The sequence below is a fragment of the Coptis chinensis genome, chromosome 8 (assembly GCF_015680905.1).
Source record: "Coptis chinensis isolate HL-2020 chromosome 8, ASM1568090v1, whole genome shotgun sequence".
In the NCBI taxonomy this organism is placed as follows: domain Eukaryota; kingdom Viridiplantae; phylum Streptophyta; class Magnoliopsida; order Ranunculales; family Ranunculaceae; genus Coptis; species Coptis chinensis.
In genome coordinates, this window is record NC_141463.1 from 16091469 (window position 1) to 16104638 (window position 13170).

Sequence of the window (13170 nt, forward strand, 5' to 3'; positions counted from 1 at the left end):
AAAACCAAGAAAACATCTTTACATACACTTAGGCATAAATCTGAAAGAAAAAATATTATAAGACAAACTTAGGCAAAAGAAAGATAAGAGCAAAGATTCATACATTGATTATTTTGACTTTTGTGAAATATTGGTCATATGGGCATTTTATGGATAGTACTCAAGATTGTGTTTACAGACAAACTTTGGCAAACACTTGGCTTGCTTCCTTTGAGAACAGGCACACCTTTGATAGACATTCCTATGAGAATTCTCTGTACGGTATTCAGTAATACCGAGACGAAAATATTCCTACCCAAACAAACTCTCATAATTACTTTCTCTGTCTTTGACATCAGATTCGTGGTGCTTCGATGTCCCAAGTGCATCTCGGTACATGGCTTCCCCCTTTGTGCATTCTCAGAGGTGATCCCCTTGCTAGTATCTCGGTCCAAAATTCAAGTTATGCGTGTCCATGGAGCCTTGGCTTTATGAATGGCTTGATATCTAATGATATTCCTATTGGAAACTAAATTACGATATCAGTTGAATCCAAACCCAAGACGACATGTATAACCGACAATGTTTTTAAGAGGAAGTTCATGAAAAACAATAAGAGCAGGGGCATATAGTTGAGCTGTTATAGTGTCGACGTAAATGCAAAGTAAAAAGGAAATCACCTTCGTTCGATGGAGTCACCATGATGTGGAAATAACACCGACACGCAGGTGATTGATCCACCACCCTTAGCCGAGTCTTGTATGCTTGTAAGTAGAATGGTTTTAGATGGGGCATGGCTTGATTGCACCGGGTGTTATGGTCCTTCTTCACTAAACTATTTTGCCCACCCCTATCCACCCCTTCTTCCTCTTGCTCCCCTACCCTCGGCCTCTCCCCATTGTCATTACCTTTGCGTTGGTCGGTACATATTTACTTGACGGGGCAGCGCAGATTGAATTGTTGATGCTTTGCTACCACACATTGGGTCTGCTGTTGTTGTTGTATTGTACACATTTAAATTAACACCCAAGTCGAGCAAAGCGCGGCTTCCAAAGAAGAATATCATCGAGCAAAATAACACCCAACAAAGAAAGATCATTACACACCACCACCACTACCACCACCACACACACCACCACCACTCACTACACACACCACCACCACACACAAGCTCACCACCACCACTTGACACACACACCACCACCACCACTACCGGTCCACACACACACCACCACCACACACACAGCCAGGTCACCACCGGTTGACACACACACCACCACACACACCACAGTCACCACCACACCACACACACCACCCACCACACACACACACACACACCACCACCACCACACACAAATCCACCAAAGACCACCACACACACACAATACCACCACCACCACATCCACACACACACACACACACACACACCCCACCACTACACGCCTACACACACGCACACCATTCACCACATACACACACCACCACCACACAACACCCACAAGAGTCCACAGTCCACACTCCCATAATCATGCAAAATGTAGAACCACATGCACGCATACAACCATACACAATCACACTACCATAAACAAACCTATGATAAGAAAGAAAAAGGATCCCGGTCGATTTGAACCACCATCACCTGGGATGCATGAAGATGGCACTCCAACTCCCAAGAGCTCTCCCATTTGAGCTAAAGATCCATTATGTATTTTCTAAGTTAAGTACAAAAACACACAGACTAACCCAACAATTGTTATTAGATAAATCCATAACTGCATCCCACAACACGGTATGTATGCCTCCCACCATTATGTTCACAAATCACACCCCTATTCTTCTTTAAACCACGAGACGACCATTTAAGTTATTTACACCAAAGTAGTACCAAACCATACAATTTCTATGATCAAATTTAGCGACAAATAAACTCAACGAATGTTAATCAAATAAAATCAAAGAAAAACATAATAAAAAAAAAGGTCCGGGAAGTCAAAGCAATATAATCGAGAACAATTACCAAAGATATGTTCGGATAGCCCATATATGTCTCTACAATTTTTTACACAATTGATCGAGGAAAGCCCCCGCGAGATATGATGACCATTGTAACTTGAATTTTGTGGACTTAAATTGGGGGTGGGTGTTCTTTTTGGTTCTTGAGCAGGAGAAGAGAGGAATAAGCTTCATCACATACCGATCGTCGAATCCATCTTGTTTCTTCAGATAAAGGAAATTCAACTTTGGTAAATAATAAACACCTTGATAATTTACAATTGGAGTTCTGAAAATTTAACTACTGATTATGTTATACAGTTGGTCATTTTAATGAGTTCTTGTTTATGGCCAAAGTATGAGCAAAGTAGGCTAAAGCCTTATGGACAAAATATGAGCAAAGCAGTTCTAAAGTCATGCTAACTTACTTGGGAGGGTCATAATAGTTTGAACTATCAATATTTGTTGGGGTATTAAAGAAAAAAAAAAAAAGTGAAAAACAGAATATTCTTACAACTCTAAAAATTAAGAAGACACTTGAGGGCACATACAACACCACATAAAACACAGCTTTTTACTATAAGGAAAGAAGGGAGAATCTAAAGACCATTTTACCTATGTGCCATTCTAGAGAAAAAGGAAAAACGAAAAAAAAAAATCTCTTTGAGTAGATCATAATGACTCCCTCAACCGACATGCGAAGACATTATCATGAGGGCATAGGTTGATCTCAGTTTAGAAAATGTATGCCATGCGACTCTAGCCAGTTCCATTATGAAAAAAAAAACTGCTCTGCTCAGAGCATGACGACAACACAATTGATTAAGTCTTAGTTTGAAATACATGTAAGCACACTATAATTCGCGGACTGATCATCAAAGGGGCAAGAATCCTCATTCAGAACTTCCCGCGGCAAACCAAAAGCTTCATCGAAAGTCTTGAAATCTTTTTCATGTGTAGTTGTTGTTGAGACTGAAATGGGTCAGAGTGAACGAAGTAGATTGAGTGTATCTAGTTTAGATACTGCTTTCTCTACCAATGTGTCCTAAGAAGAAGTCATTTTCTGAGACAAACAAAACTAAACCGATTACAGAAACTGATCTGAGAAACCAATTTAGAGCACCCCCAATAATTTAAACAACAAAAACAAAAAAAAACTAAAAACCAACATAAATACACAAACCTATTGTAACAGTAAGAAGGATCTACATATCTCTAGAAACACACTCACAGTGGGTGGGGTATTGTAACGATATGTGTAGGCGAGGACTCATATTTCTCTATTTCGTAAAAAACCAAAAGCAACTTTACAAAAATAAATTATGAGCAAAGAAACTTTTACCAACAAACCTAGAGAAAAAAAACTTCATAACTCAACAATTATGCATTGTTACATATTTTTTTTCACGACTTTGGTGTTATACACCGCACTTGAGAGATTCCTCGAGTGGTGAAAGACTTCAAGCCAACAAACTACTGACAAAAAATGCGGATGCAATAGTAGTGTTTCAATCTCATCTTTATTAGTGATTTTTTTATGTGACTTGAGATGGAAACAATGGACAGCATTCAGTTATGCAACATGATTGTACTTTAATAACAGGAAGCAAAAAAGTTGAATTAAGAAAGTACACCATGTCTCCAAAGCATTGAGTTTTATAAGCTGCGGATGGGAGTTCAATACATAGGCCTGAGAGAGAAATCTTGCAGCTATCTCACATGCTTGTTAGCTAGTATCAACAGAGGTGCCCCCTTAATAGATCCTGCTGCCGAAGTATTTTTTCTGCACAAACCATTCATATATGAAACACAATATTCATCCAAACTTAACTTTCGAATGACAATATAATGCACCACAAGGCTAAACAGGCAAGAAAAATCGGGGCGAGAGAACATCACTAACCCAATGCAGATTTCGAATCTTCAAGCGAGACGGACAAGCAAAGATCGATCACATAAATTACAAAGATGTGCCTCATCATAATATTTTTCCCAAATTATGCATGAGACCAACCTTTCAATGCAAATTTATGCATCACAATGACAGAAGTTCGTGACCTACAAACTTGCAGGAGGAGCTTATGTCGCTTACCTGGCCACCTAAATCCCAAAACTCTGAAGTCCTTCTTTAGTTCTGTTCGATCTAACCGGAATTGGAAGCATAAAGCAAAAACCAGTACTGGAAAGAGTTTATGAAGAAATGAGGGGAAGTTGAAAAGACTCAGTATTAATGGTAGTTAAGTGGGTATTAATGGTATTTAAGTGGATATTAATGGCAAGGCAACACTGCGTACATGTCAATATAAGCGTGGATTTGGTTTTTGCCTTGAATTTATATAAAACTCTTTTGTCTGTGTGTTGTAAATGAAGAGTATAAATAGAAATAAAAAATTAAATGACGAAATAGTCCTTTTTAAAGACATTGAATAATATTTTTTTGTATTTAATTAGGGGTATTAGGTGGTAGAAAAAAGGCTGGTCTAATTTAAAAGGCCAGGTTAATTATGGTGTATTTTACTAATAGAGATAGAATCTAAAATATCTTATGATGTATCTGGTATTCTGGTCAACGCATCCAAAAAAATTGTCATACCTGCACAGCTGCACTAATCAATAATTAATCTAAAGAATTTACAGAGACTCGTGGAGCCGCACACTTATGCACTATATTGCACTATATTTCCAGTCCACCAAAAGGTTGTTTAAAACTTAAAAGAACTATAGACAACTTCTTCTCAGAGTTAATTGTACACAACTTCTGTTACGATTAGCATTCTAGAGGGATTTTATTTTGTCGAAATGATCTATAGAAAGACATTATATCATATATATGTATGTGTAAAATCTGGAAGTCCCTAGAACGCATCCCTTGGAAGAAAGCAGCAAACATAACACTAATATAAAGTTCAGCCAGTATACGTAACATTAACGTACAAGTACTTGACAACATCTTAAGAAAAACATATACTCCAGTTGATGATACCGAAGCGCTAGTCCATCTCGTTACCTACTGGCATTATGCCGGTGAGCCATCTTCCATATGCTTGCTCATTAACGGTCAAAATTTGAATACCGATACATATAATAAAACTGCGTCTAATCACATAACCATGTAGTAAAACTTTATATACAAGATTGTGTATGGTGAGAGGAAACCAGAAACAAAAACTAGAAGCAATATGACCCTTTCCTGACTTCAAAGCAATATACTTTTTGTTATTTGCAGCAGGAGGGCGAGTCCTTAAAAGTGATATGTGCAGCAGCACGGAATTCCTGCAAAAGCATAATCCATTAAAGAGTAAGAGTTACCAGACAGAGATTCTTAATTAAACTCAAAATACACACACAACCCGTAAAATCAGATTCTTTTGGTAAGAATAGGGTAATAGTTTTGCTAATCTGGTTGGGCACAATTAGGCAGCAAAAGGCATCAATATAGATAAAAGCGGCAACTATCAGTAGACTAGTACAAAAGCACTTTTAATGATACCCAGTTTTGAAACAATAAATTAGCCCCTCTAAAGTCAGCCTTGTATCCACACAAGAGTACTTGGATATTCCCAACAAAGACATACTAATTACTGAAAAAACAACATACACAGACTTGCAGTAAGGAGGAGGACGGAGGGGGTGGATGGGGATTTGTTATTCAATGACACCAAATGTATTATGCATAATTGATATGGTTTGAAGTCTTTAAATTTTCTATACTATTAGATCAAATGCGAGGTAGGTAAATGAGTGAATGAAAAAAAAAGGAGTACACCTAATTCAACTCACGGAGTCAGTGTCCACCATGGGATGCAGAAGAGCTATTGTTATCAGAGTCTGTCAAATGAAAGCAGAAAGAACTAAGAGCACAATAAGAGAATCTGACTTTCAATAAGTTGGAAATAGCTTGCGATAGAAAATTAGAAGCAATTTCGTTAGAAAAACAAAACACCACTTCAAGAGGATCCAGAGTCACTGCTAGAGCTACTTGTACTACTTAATCGACTTGCATTAACCCTAGTTTTTCTTGTTGAACAGGCGATGAAGATGGCACATTCTTCTCCTCCATGGAAAAAATCAAAGATTTCAGTGGAACAGAGCATATGAGGTAGAAATTAAACTTGAATGCGACATCAAGTAACCAAACAGCTAAAGTAAAATAAATCAACCATTGTCATAGGAAAAGTCATAATAAGTTAATAACACTGAAATGCTAAGTTTCTGTAAGGCGCGAAAACAGAGTCACGAAGATCATTCTCTTTTGGTGTTAATGTGAAGAGTAATGACTGACTTGATGATATTTAACGACATGCAAAGACTATAATAGAGTACGACAACCAAAATTAAAAAGTAAGAAAGTGAAAGAGGCAAACTAAAATAAAATTCAATCAACCTATTAATAAGCAAAAACACCATTCTATATTCATGAAACTTGGTGCTAATTTCAAGGTATGTACAAAAAAATCCAATGAAAATGGATAGGTCAAAAAAATAAATTATTGGAGGAAGCAAGAGGAACCAAATAGCACCATACAGCCACTTAGTATAAAGGCCTGTGTTTTCCAAAAACATAAAAAATCATGGAACAATGACTTTTGGCAAACAGGTACCTTCCAGGAAAGATTTATCTAGAATGAAGAAAATTCACAAATGGGTATATGGCTTTTCCAACCGACATGCTAAACATTCATGAATATGTCAAAAAAACTGTATTCTAAAATCAGTCTTTGTCCAAAGAACTGCTCAGCGAAAATGAACAACTCACCCTCTTCTCTAGGAATATTTCCAATCTGAAAGTACTGCACGGGGATATCTACCAAAGGGACCACTTCTGAAACTGCTTCAAACTGTTTCAACAAGAGTTGATTAGAAATTAGTCTACGTTCAAATTTGATACGACAACGAGAAAAAACACACCTTTTCCTGGCTGAAGTTCGCCCTGATGGCGCTGCCAAGTATTTCCTCCTTGTCTTAGGCCCAGAGAGCATGTCTTTCTCTTTAGAACCAACTTATTCAACAAAAGCACAACCTCCTCCAGTTGAGAGGATTTGTAGTTTGAAACAGCCTCCAAATCCTGATTCTGTAGAGTTTGTAACATAAAAAAAGGGTTTACTTCTGGATATGCACGAAAACCATTGAGTTTTATACCCAACATATCCCAAAGCTGAAATGATTTACAAAAGATCCACTAGAGTCCTTTTCTACCCAAAATATCATATTGAAGAATGTATGTCAATAAAATCTCTAATTGGATGTTAAATGATTTTCCTAGAAACTGCTGTGCTATATAGGACTCTGAAAAACCAAGAATAAGGAGAGCTGCTTATCATGAAACACGACATAGTTCATAGGACCTGGAGAGATGCTTATGATTACCATCCAGGATTGATCAATGGGTTCTCTAACAATTTGAAAATTTCAGGTTAAGGACAGGAATCTCTAGCATTTTGTAACACTTAAAATTCTGCATGACGAAAAGTGCCTAAAGGAAAATCATAGTGCCAAAAATGTCAGAACTTGATGAAAAGATGAGGAAAGAAAAATGGTTGGGTAGAGTAATAAGCATAATAAGCTGTTGTCTTTCTTACAAATAAAAAGCCAAAATGGGTATTTTGTAATGAACTTGGCAGTGGGGGAGGAAAAGAGTTTTCTTTTCTTTAAGGGATAATTTTGCAAGTGCCTTTAACTTCAGGATTTTTAGTGTAAAAAACTCTAAATAAGCAAATGCAAATGTTGTTTCTTACCCATGGATGCTTTTCAGGCTGAAATGTGACACTCGCAAGAAATACAATAGCTGCAGCTACCTTCGACGGCACGAATCTCAACATTTCATACTCCAACAATGATAGCTCAGCAAAGTAATAGCAGCAGAAGATAAAGCTTGAACTGAGTGCCTGCAGAAAAGAAGAAGATCATCACAACATTAACATGTATGTACAACAATAATGAATACTAATGAGAATTATGTAAAACAACAACTAGGTTTCAATCTTCAAAATATAGAAGAACAATTTTGTCAATTGTTATTTTGCATCAATGTGGCAAGGGAAAGGAGAAGAGTTGCTTATTACCTTGCATTGCACTTGGGCAGCTCTGCTAAAACTCCTGAAAGAAAACAAAATGACATCAAAAATAGATTACAGAAGCTTAATAGAGAAAATTTTGACCAGGCAAGAACCATCAAAAGGACAAGAACTACCGTTTTATGTAGTTACATAGTTATTTCAAGTGCTCTAATGATATATAGGTGGCTTAACTGCAATTTTTTAAAGTTTGTGACTAGGCAGAATGATCGTTATGCAGTTAGTTTTACCACATTTTTATAGAGAAATATTCTAAATCTTTTAAAGTTTTCCCTGTAGAAGACATCGAAGTGAAGAGAAGACAGAGAGGCAGACCTTAAGGATTTCTACTTCACAGAACTACAACAAGGATCACAAGCCACCTTAATAACGGTCACAAGACACTAAATTCATATAAATCCCAGAACAGTAGCCAAGTCACAAGAAAAGGCAACAGCGTCAAAATGAGTTACAAACTAAACTTCACAACTATGGCTCAATGAAGATTATAGCTAGAGACTTGAGGGAAGCCTAATGCTATTTATTAATAGTAGCTCATCAGCTACTCAGATAGCCTGATCAGCTCTGAAATAATGTGTCATTGGGCCTCCTTTTATTCTCTGACAATTTACAACCATTTAGATCTAGCGGATTGTTAACTGGATTTAATTACATCCTCCATCCACTGTTCTAAACTCTAAAAACCATTTTCATTCAAACATTCAAGGAAACAATGAAAAACAACAATTGATATATATATGGGTTTAAAGCACATAAACAACTACTTAATAGTAATAATAACAAATTGTACCTCAAACTTATTTACACAACCAAAGGTATGTTAGTTTTACTCACCCAAGAAAAGTCATAACTGTGGGTGTCCAAATATCATATTGCAGAAGCTGAAGCAGCTTCGTCTCCAACTCCAGAATCTGCAAATGAAATACACACCATATACTATTACAACTGAACATAATTGTCATAAGTTATTTTGTTCATCGCAATTTACAGATTCACAATGGTTAATTTAAGGTTAGAATTTAGAAATCACACAAGCTTTCAGAAAGTCACAAGTGTTCCACAACATTTTAAGAAAGTCACAAGAGTTTTTAAACCTATACCTGTTGGGTGGTACAAAAATCGAAGCAAAATTGTTTGGCATTTGGAGCTTTTAACCCCACGTACTTCCTACATTCACCAGACCAAAACAAGGATGTCAACAAAAAATGTATTCACTAATTAACTATGGAATGAATGAGTTAAGTAACCTTACGAGGCGATCAGCAAGGATGCCACAGCTACTATCTGAAGGTCGCCATCATGCACTTCCTTTGACGATAAGTATATATCTAGATATCCAACACTTAGGTACAAACAAAGTGTATTGTATCCCAAGTTCTCCGTAAGTCTTGCGACTTTGTTGACAACAAGTGCCCTTTTTTCAGCAGTAATATGTTTTTGAACTCTAGCAACATAATCATGCAATGGAAGAAATTCCCGTTTACTCTAAATTAACACCAAAAAATTTAGAAAATTATTCTTCACCAAGCAATCATACATTCAAATGTAGACAGAGTACTAAATTGCTTAGTTACATTGACTCGAAAAGGTGTGTCCGTATCCGAAGTGCCTGACACGGCAAAATATCAAAAATTGAGGCGTATCAAATACAATTATTGTCCTATTTGACATAGGGCTGTCAATGGGCTGGGCCAGGCCCGAAGCCCGATTGAATCCGAACCGATAAGATAGGAACTTAGAACTTAAATGTTGTCTGATAAGACTATTAGGCCAGTTATGGACATACTCCCGTCCGACCCGATAACGGCCCGGCCCGGAAACTAAGGTTATTTTTTTAGTTTTTCAAATAAGTACTATTAAATTTGTAACTACTAGTATACATAAAATGTTAAGAGGCTTAATGGATTAGTGTTGTAGTGCCACATATAAGGCTTGGGTTCGAGTATTGCTACACTCTATTTCAGTTTTTTTTAAGAGAAATAATAAAAAAATACACTATTTCCATGTAACCTTATTAGACCTAGGCCAGGTCCGAATCCGATCATGTCCAACGGGACCTAGACCGGGACTTGGACCTTCTAAATGTAAATATAATTTGGATGAGACTTGGACATAAGTGAGTCTTGTTCAAGTCCAGCCCGTTAACAACCCTAGCCCCACACGGACACGTGGATAGGTATTTGACACAGTTTTCAAACTATGGCGTGTTCATGTAACATAAGTAAATAGTCGATTTACCATTTTATAACAAAATTCACATAATTATGAATGAAAAGTTAACAGCAAACCACTGCTCCTACCTACCCATTCCTCTACACATCATAAAATCCAAAACTACCTCACCGCCATCTCAAAAATGTCAAATTCCAGCAAAACCCAATCACCACAAATAGCACTTCTCCCAAGTTCAGACATGGGTCATTTAACACCAATTATCAGAGCATCTTTAAGAGAGACACTACCCTAGCATCAAACACCAAATTTTCAATAATTTGGTGTTTTTTCATCTTCAGGAGAGACCTTTTGATAAAAACATCAAAAAAACACCAAAACAAACACCAAATCGGCCAAAATTTAGTGTTTGCTTTGGTGCTGTATCAAATCTCTCTCGCAACCGCACGGGGTTTCGAACATTGCATGGGCTTGGGCTAAAGTGTGGGCTTCAATGGCGCGGTTTTGCGAAAACCGCACGGTTAAAAGATGATAGCACGGGGTTAAAAGATGATAGCACACGGTGTGCGACATACCGTGCAGTTTCTGGAAAACCGCGTGGGCTTGGGCTTCTGTAGTGGGCGTCTATGGCGCGGTTTATCCAAAACCGCGGCATTTAATGTCAACTTTTTGATATCACTCCTGAAGTTGGTTGGTGTAAGTTTGGTTTGGTATTTGGTTTGGTTCAAAAATTTGGTGTGTTTTTGGTATCGCTCCTAAGAGCATCTTTAGGATTGATACTTTCCTAGCATCAAACACCAAATTTCCAACAATTTGGTGTTTTTTGGTTCCAGCTTTGGTGCTGTATCAAATCTCCAACAAAAAAACACCAAACTAAATACCAAATCAGCCAAAATTTGGTTCCAGCTTTGGTGCTGTATCAAATCTCTCACGCGGTTTTGGAACCGCGCGGCTTTTCTAACACCGCATGGGCTTGGGCTTCTAAGTGGGCTTCTATGGCGCGTTTTGCCAAAACCGCGTGAGAGATTGGGAAAGAAAATAAAAAAGAAAGTTGATGTGCGACATATTGCGCGGTTTTCCCAAAACCGCATGGGCTTGGGCTTTTCAGATGGGCTTCAGTGGCACGGTTTTGGGAAAACCGCGTGGGCTATATGGCGCGGTTTATCCAAAACCGCGTCATTTAATGTCGAAAATTTGATGTTGCTCTTAAAGATAGTTTGTTTTTTTGGTTTGGTGTTTGGTGTTTGGTTTGGTTCAAAATTTTGGTGTTTTTTTGGTTTCTCTCCTAAAGATGCTCTCAGACTAGCAACTTCACCCCTTAACCAAAACTACCAACTAACATTCATAACAAGTCACCCAACTGTTTTGCATTGTGAGTCACACCCCATTTCCCAATTTCTCTAACTTTCCCACAAATCACTTCAAAACAAATTCATTTTCTTCCATTTGATCCTTCAACAGCTAAATCTAAAGACCATTATTTTTTCTTCACTTTTAAGCTAAACGTCGTTCTGCTTCCCTTCTCATTCAACTTCTTCCTTTCCACCTCTTTCTGCTCTTATAACTGACATTACTACTTGAGGGTGATCTCGATGCTATGGAGATGTCCTAAAAAATCACAATGCTCATTCTATATTGTTTGTTTAATATAGGCTTTCTAGGAAGTTATAGTTGACTCCATAATGCCTAAGATATGGTTGTGCAATTCTTTAGTAGGGTTTAGTAGGTGAGTGTTTGGTTTCCTCCCCATATCTTAGGTTCAAGGCTTCAGCTGTATGTCCTGAAGACTATCAATTAATGGATGCAGTTGTATGAAAATAAATGAGACTAATAATGAAAGAAGAATAATACCTCCACGCTGCGGTAGAAACTTAAAATATCGTATGTGTAGGGAGGACACATTAACGCATCAGCCAAACCCTGTCATAAATTATCTCAAATAAAATCCTATAGAAATTTGTAAATTATGACACAAGCAAAATTTCCCAAAAAAAGAAACTAATAATTAATATCATAGAACGTCATCATAGAACGTCATCATATTTTAACATACACTGTCATCATAGAACGTCAATTTACGATGTTTGGCATGCCTTTCGAATTGAAAATCGAGCTCTTGTATCTGGGAATGGAAAAAAATTCATCAGAAAGAAAAATCAAACACGGAATTGAAGATTTAAATATAGGCACACATTTCTTTTGTTATTCATGGTGTTCATCGGAGAGATGAACAAGATGATCCAAACTGGAAGCTTTCGAGATTATGACAAAAACGCCCTTTAGGCCCTGTTTGGTAGCCTGTATTGCCCAACCCATTCATGGGTTAACGCCCCGATTTTTAATTTGGTTCTGTTTTGACCCAAAAAGACCTTAAGTTCCTAGTTGGTTGGCCCAACCACAAAAGTATCAAAAGTTGAGTGACGTTTTAATGGTTTTATTGGTGGGTTAACGAAAACCTTTCATCAACGGCATTCTACTCAATGATTTCATAGACAAAATGGGCCAAATTGCCCTGGAAATTTATGTAATATTTCTTTGTAAATTTCTTTCAAGAAAATAGAAATAATATGTGGTTGTTTTGGTATATTAATTTGGGAGTTTGATTAACAATATGTTTTAAGATTACATTGTATTGGGTTTTCTAAAAGTTTTTCATGATTATTTTGACCCAAGTTTTGAGGAAGAGTAGGCATCCAAACAACTTGTGTTATTGATCATCTCTGGGACATGAACCACGAGAATGGATACTCCAAATTTGGCTAAGTACCACCTACTACAAAGATAAGTTGTTCTTGCCAAACAGTCCTTACAATGATGAAAAAAAGCCCTCGCTCAAAGACGTTTTAATGGTTTTAATAGAACCACTTAACGGCTTCAATGATTTCATAGACATGGGCTGCCCTGGAAATTTCGAAGCCCATCAAAATTGGTATTGTAGTAGTATTGTGCTTCC

General features: G+C 37.2%; 1 protein-coding gene across 4 annotated transcripts; it reads right to left on the reverse strand.

Moving 5' to 3' along the window:
- Nucleotides 1-4840: 4840 nt before the first annotated feature.
- Nucleotides 4841-12510, reverse strand: LOC147480213 (putative cyclin-A3-1). 4 transcript variants are annotated; one of them, XM_086577478.1, is made up of 12 exons: nt 12410-12510; nt 12271-12339; nt 12069-12137; nt 9298-9530; nt 9146-9212; nt 8880-8956; nt 8034-8067; nt 7707-7856; nt 6880-7042; nt 6728-6809; nt 5752-5799; nt 4841-5244 (listed from the first exon to the last, which is right to left on the reverse strand). In XM_086577478.1, the coding sequence occupies exons 1-10, from the start codon at nt 12434-12436 to the stop codon at nt 6805-6807; spliced, it is 894 nt and encodes a 297-aa protein (XP_086433604.1). In that variant the 5' UTR covers nt 12437-12510; the 3' UTR covers nt 4841-5244; nt 5752-5799; nt 6728-6804. The 4 variants fall into 4 exon arrangements, with proteins under 4 accessions (XP_086433604.1, XP_086433605.1, XP_086433606.1 ...); XM_086577479.1 differs by having other exon boundaries at nt 5054-5244; nt 5738-5799; XM_086577480.1 differs by lacking the exon at nt 5752-5799 and having other exon boundaries at nt 5054-5244.
- Between the last annotated feature and the right edge of the window lie 660 nt (nt 12511-13170).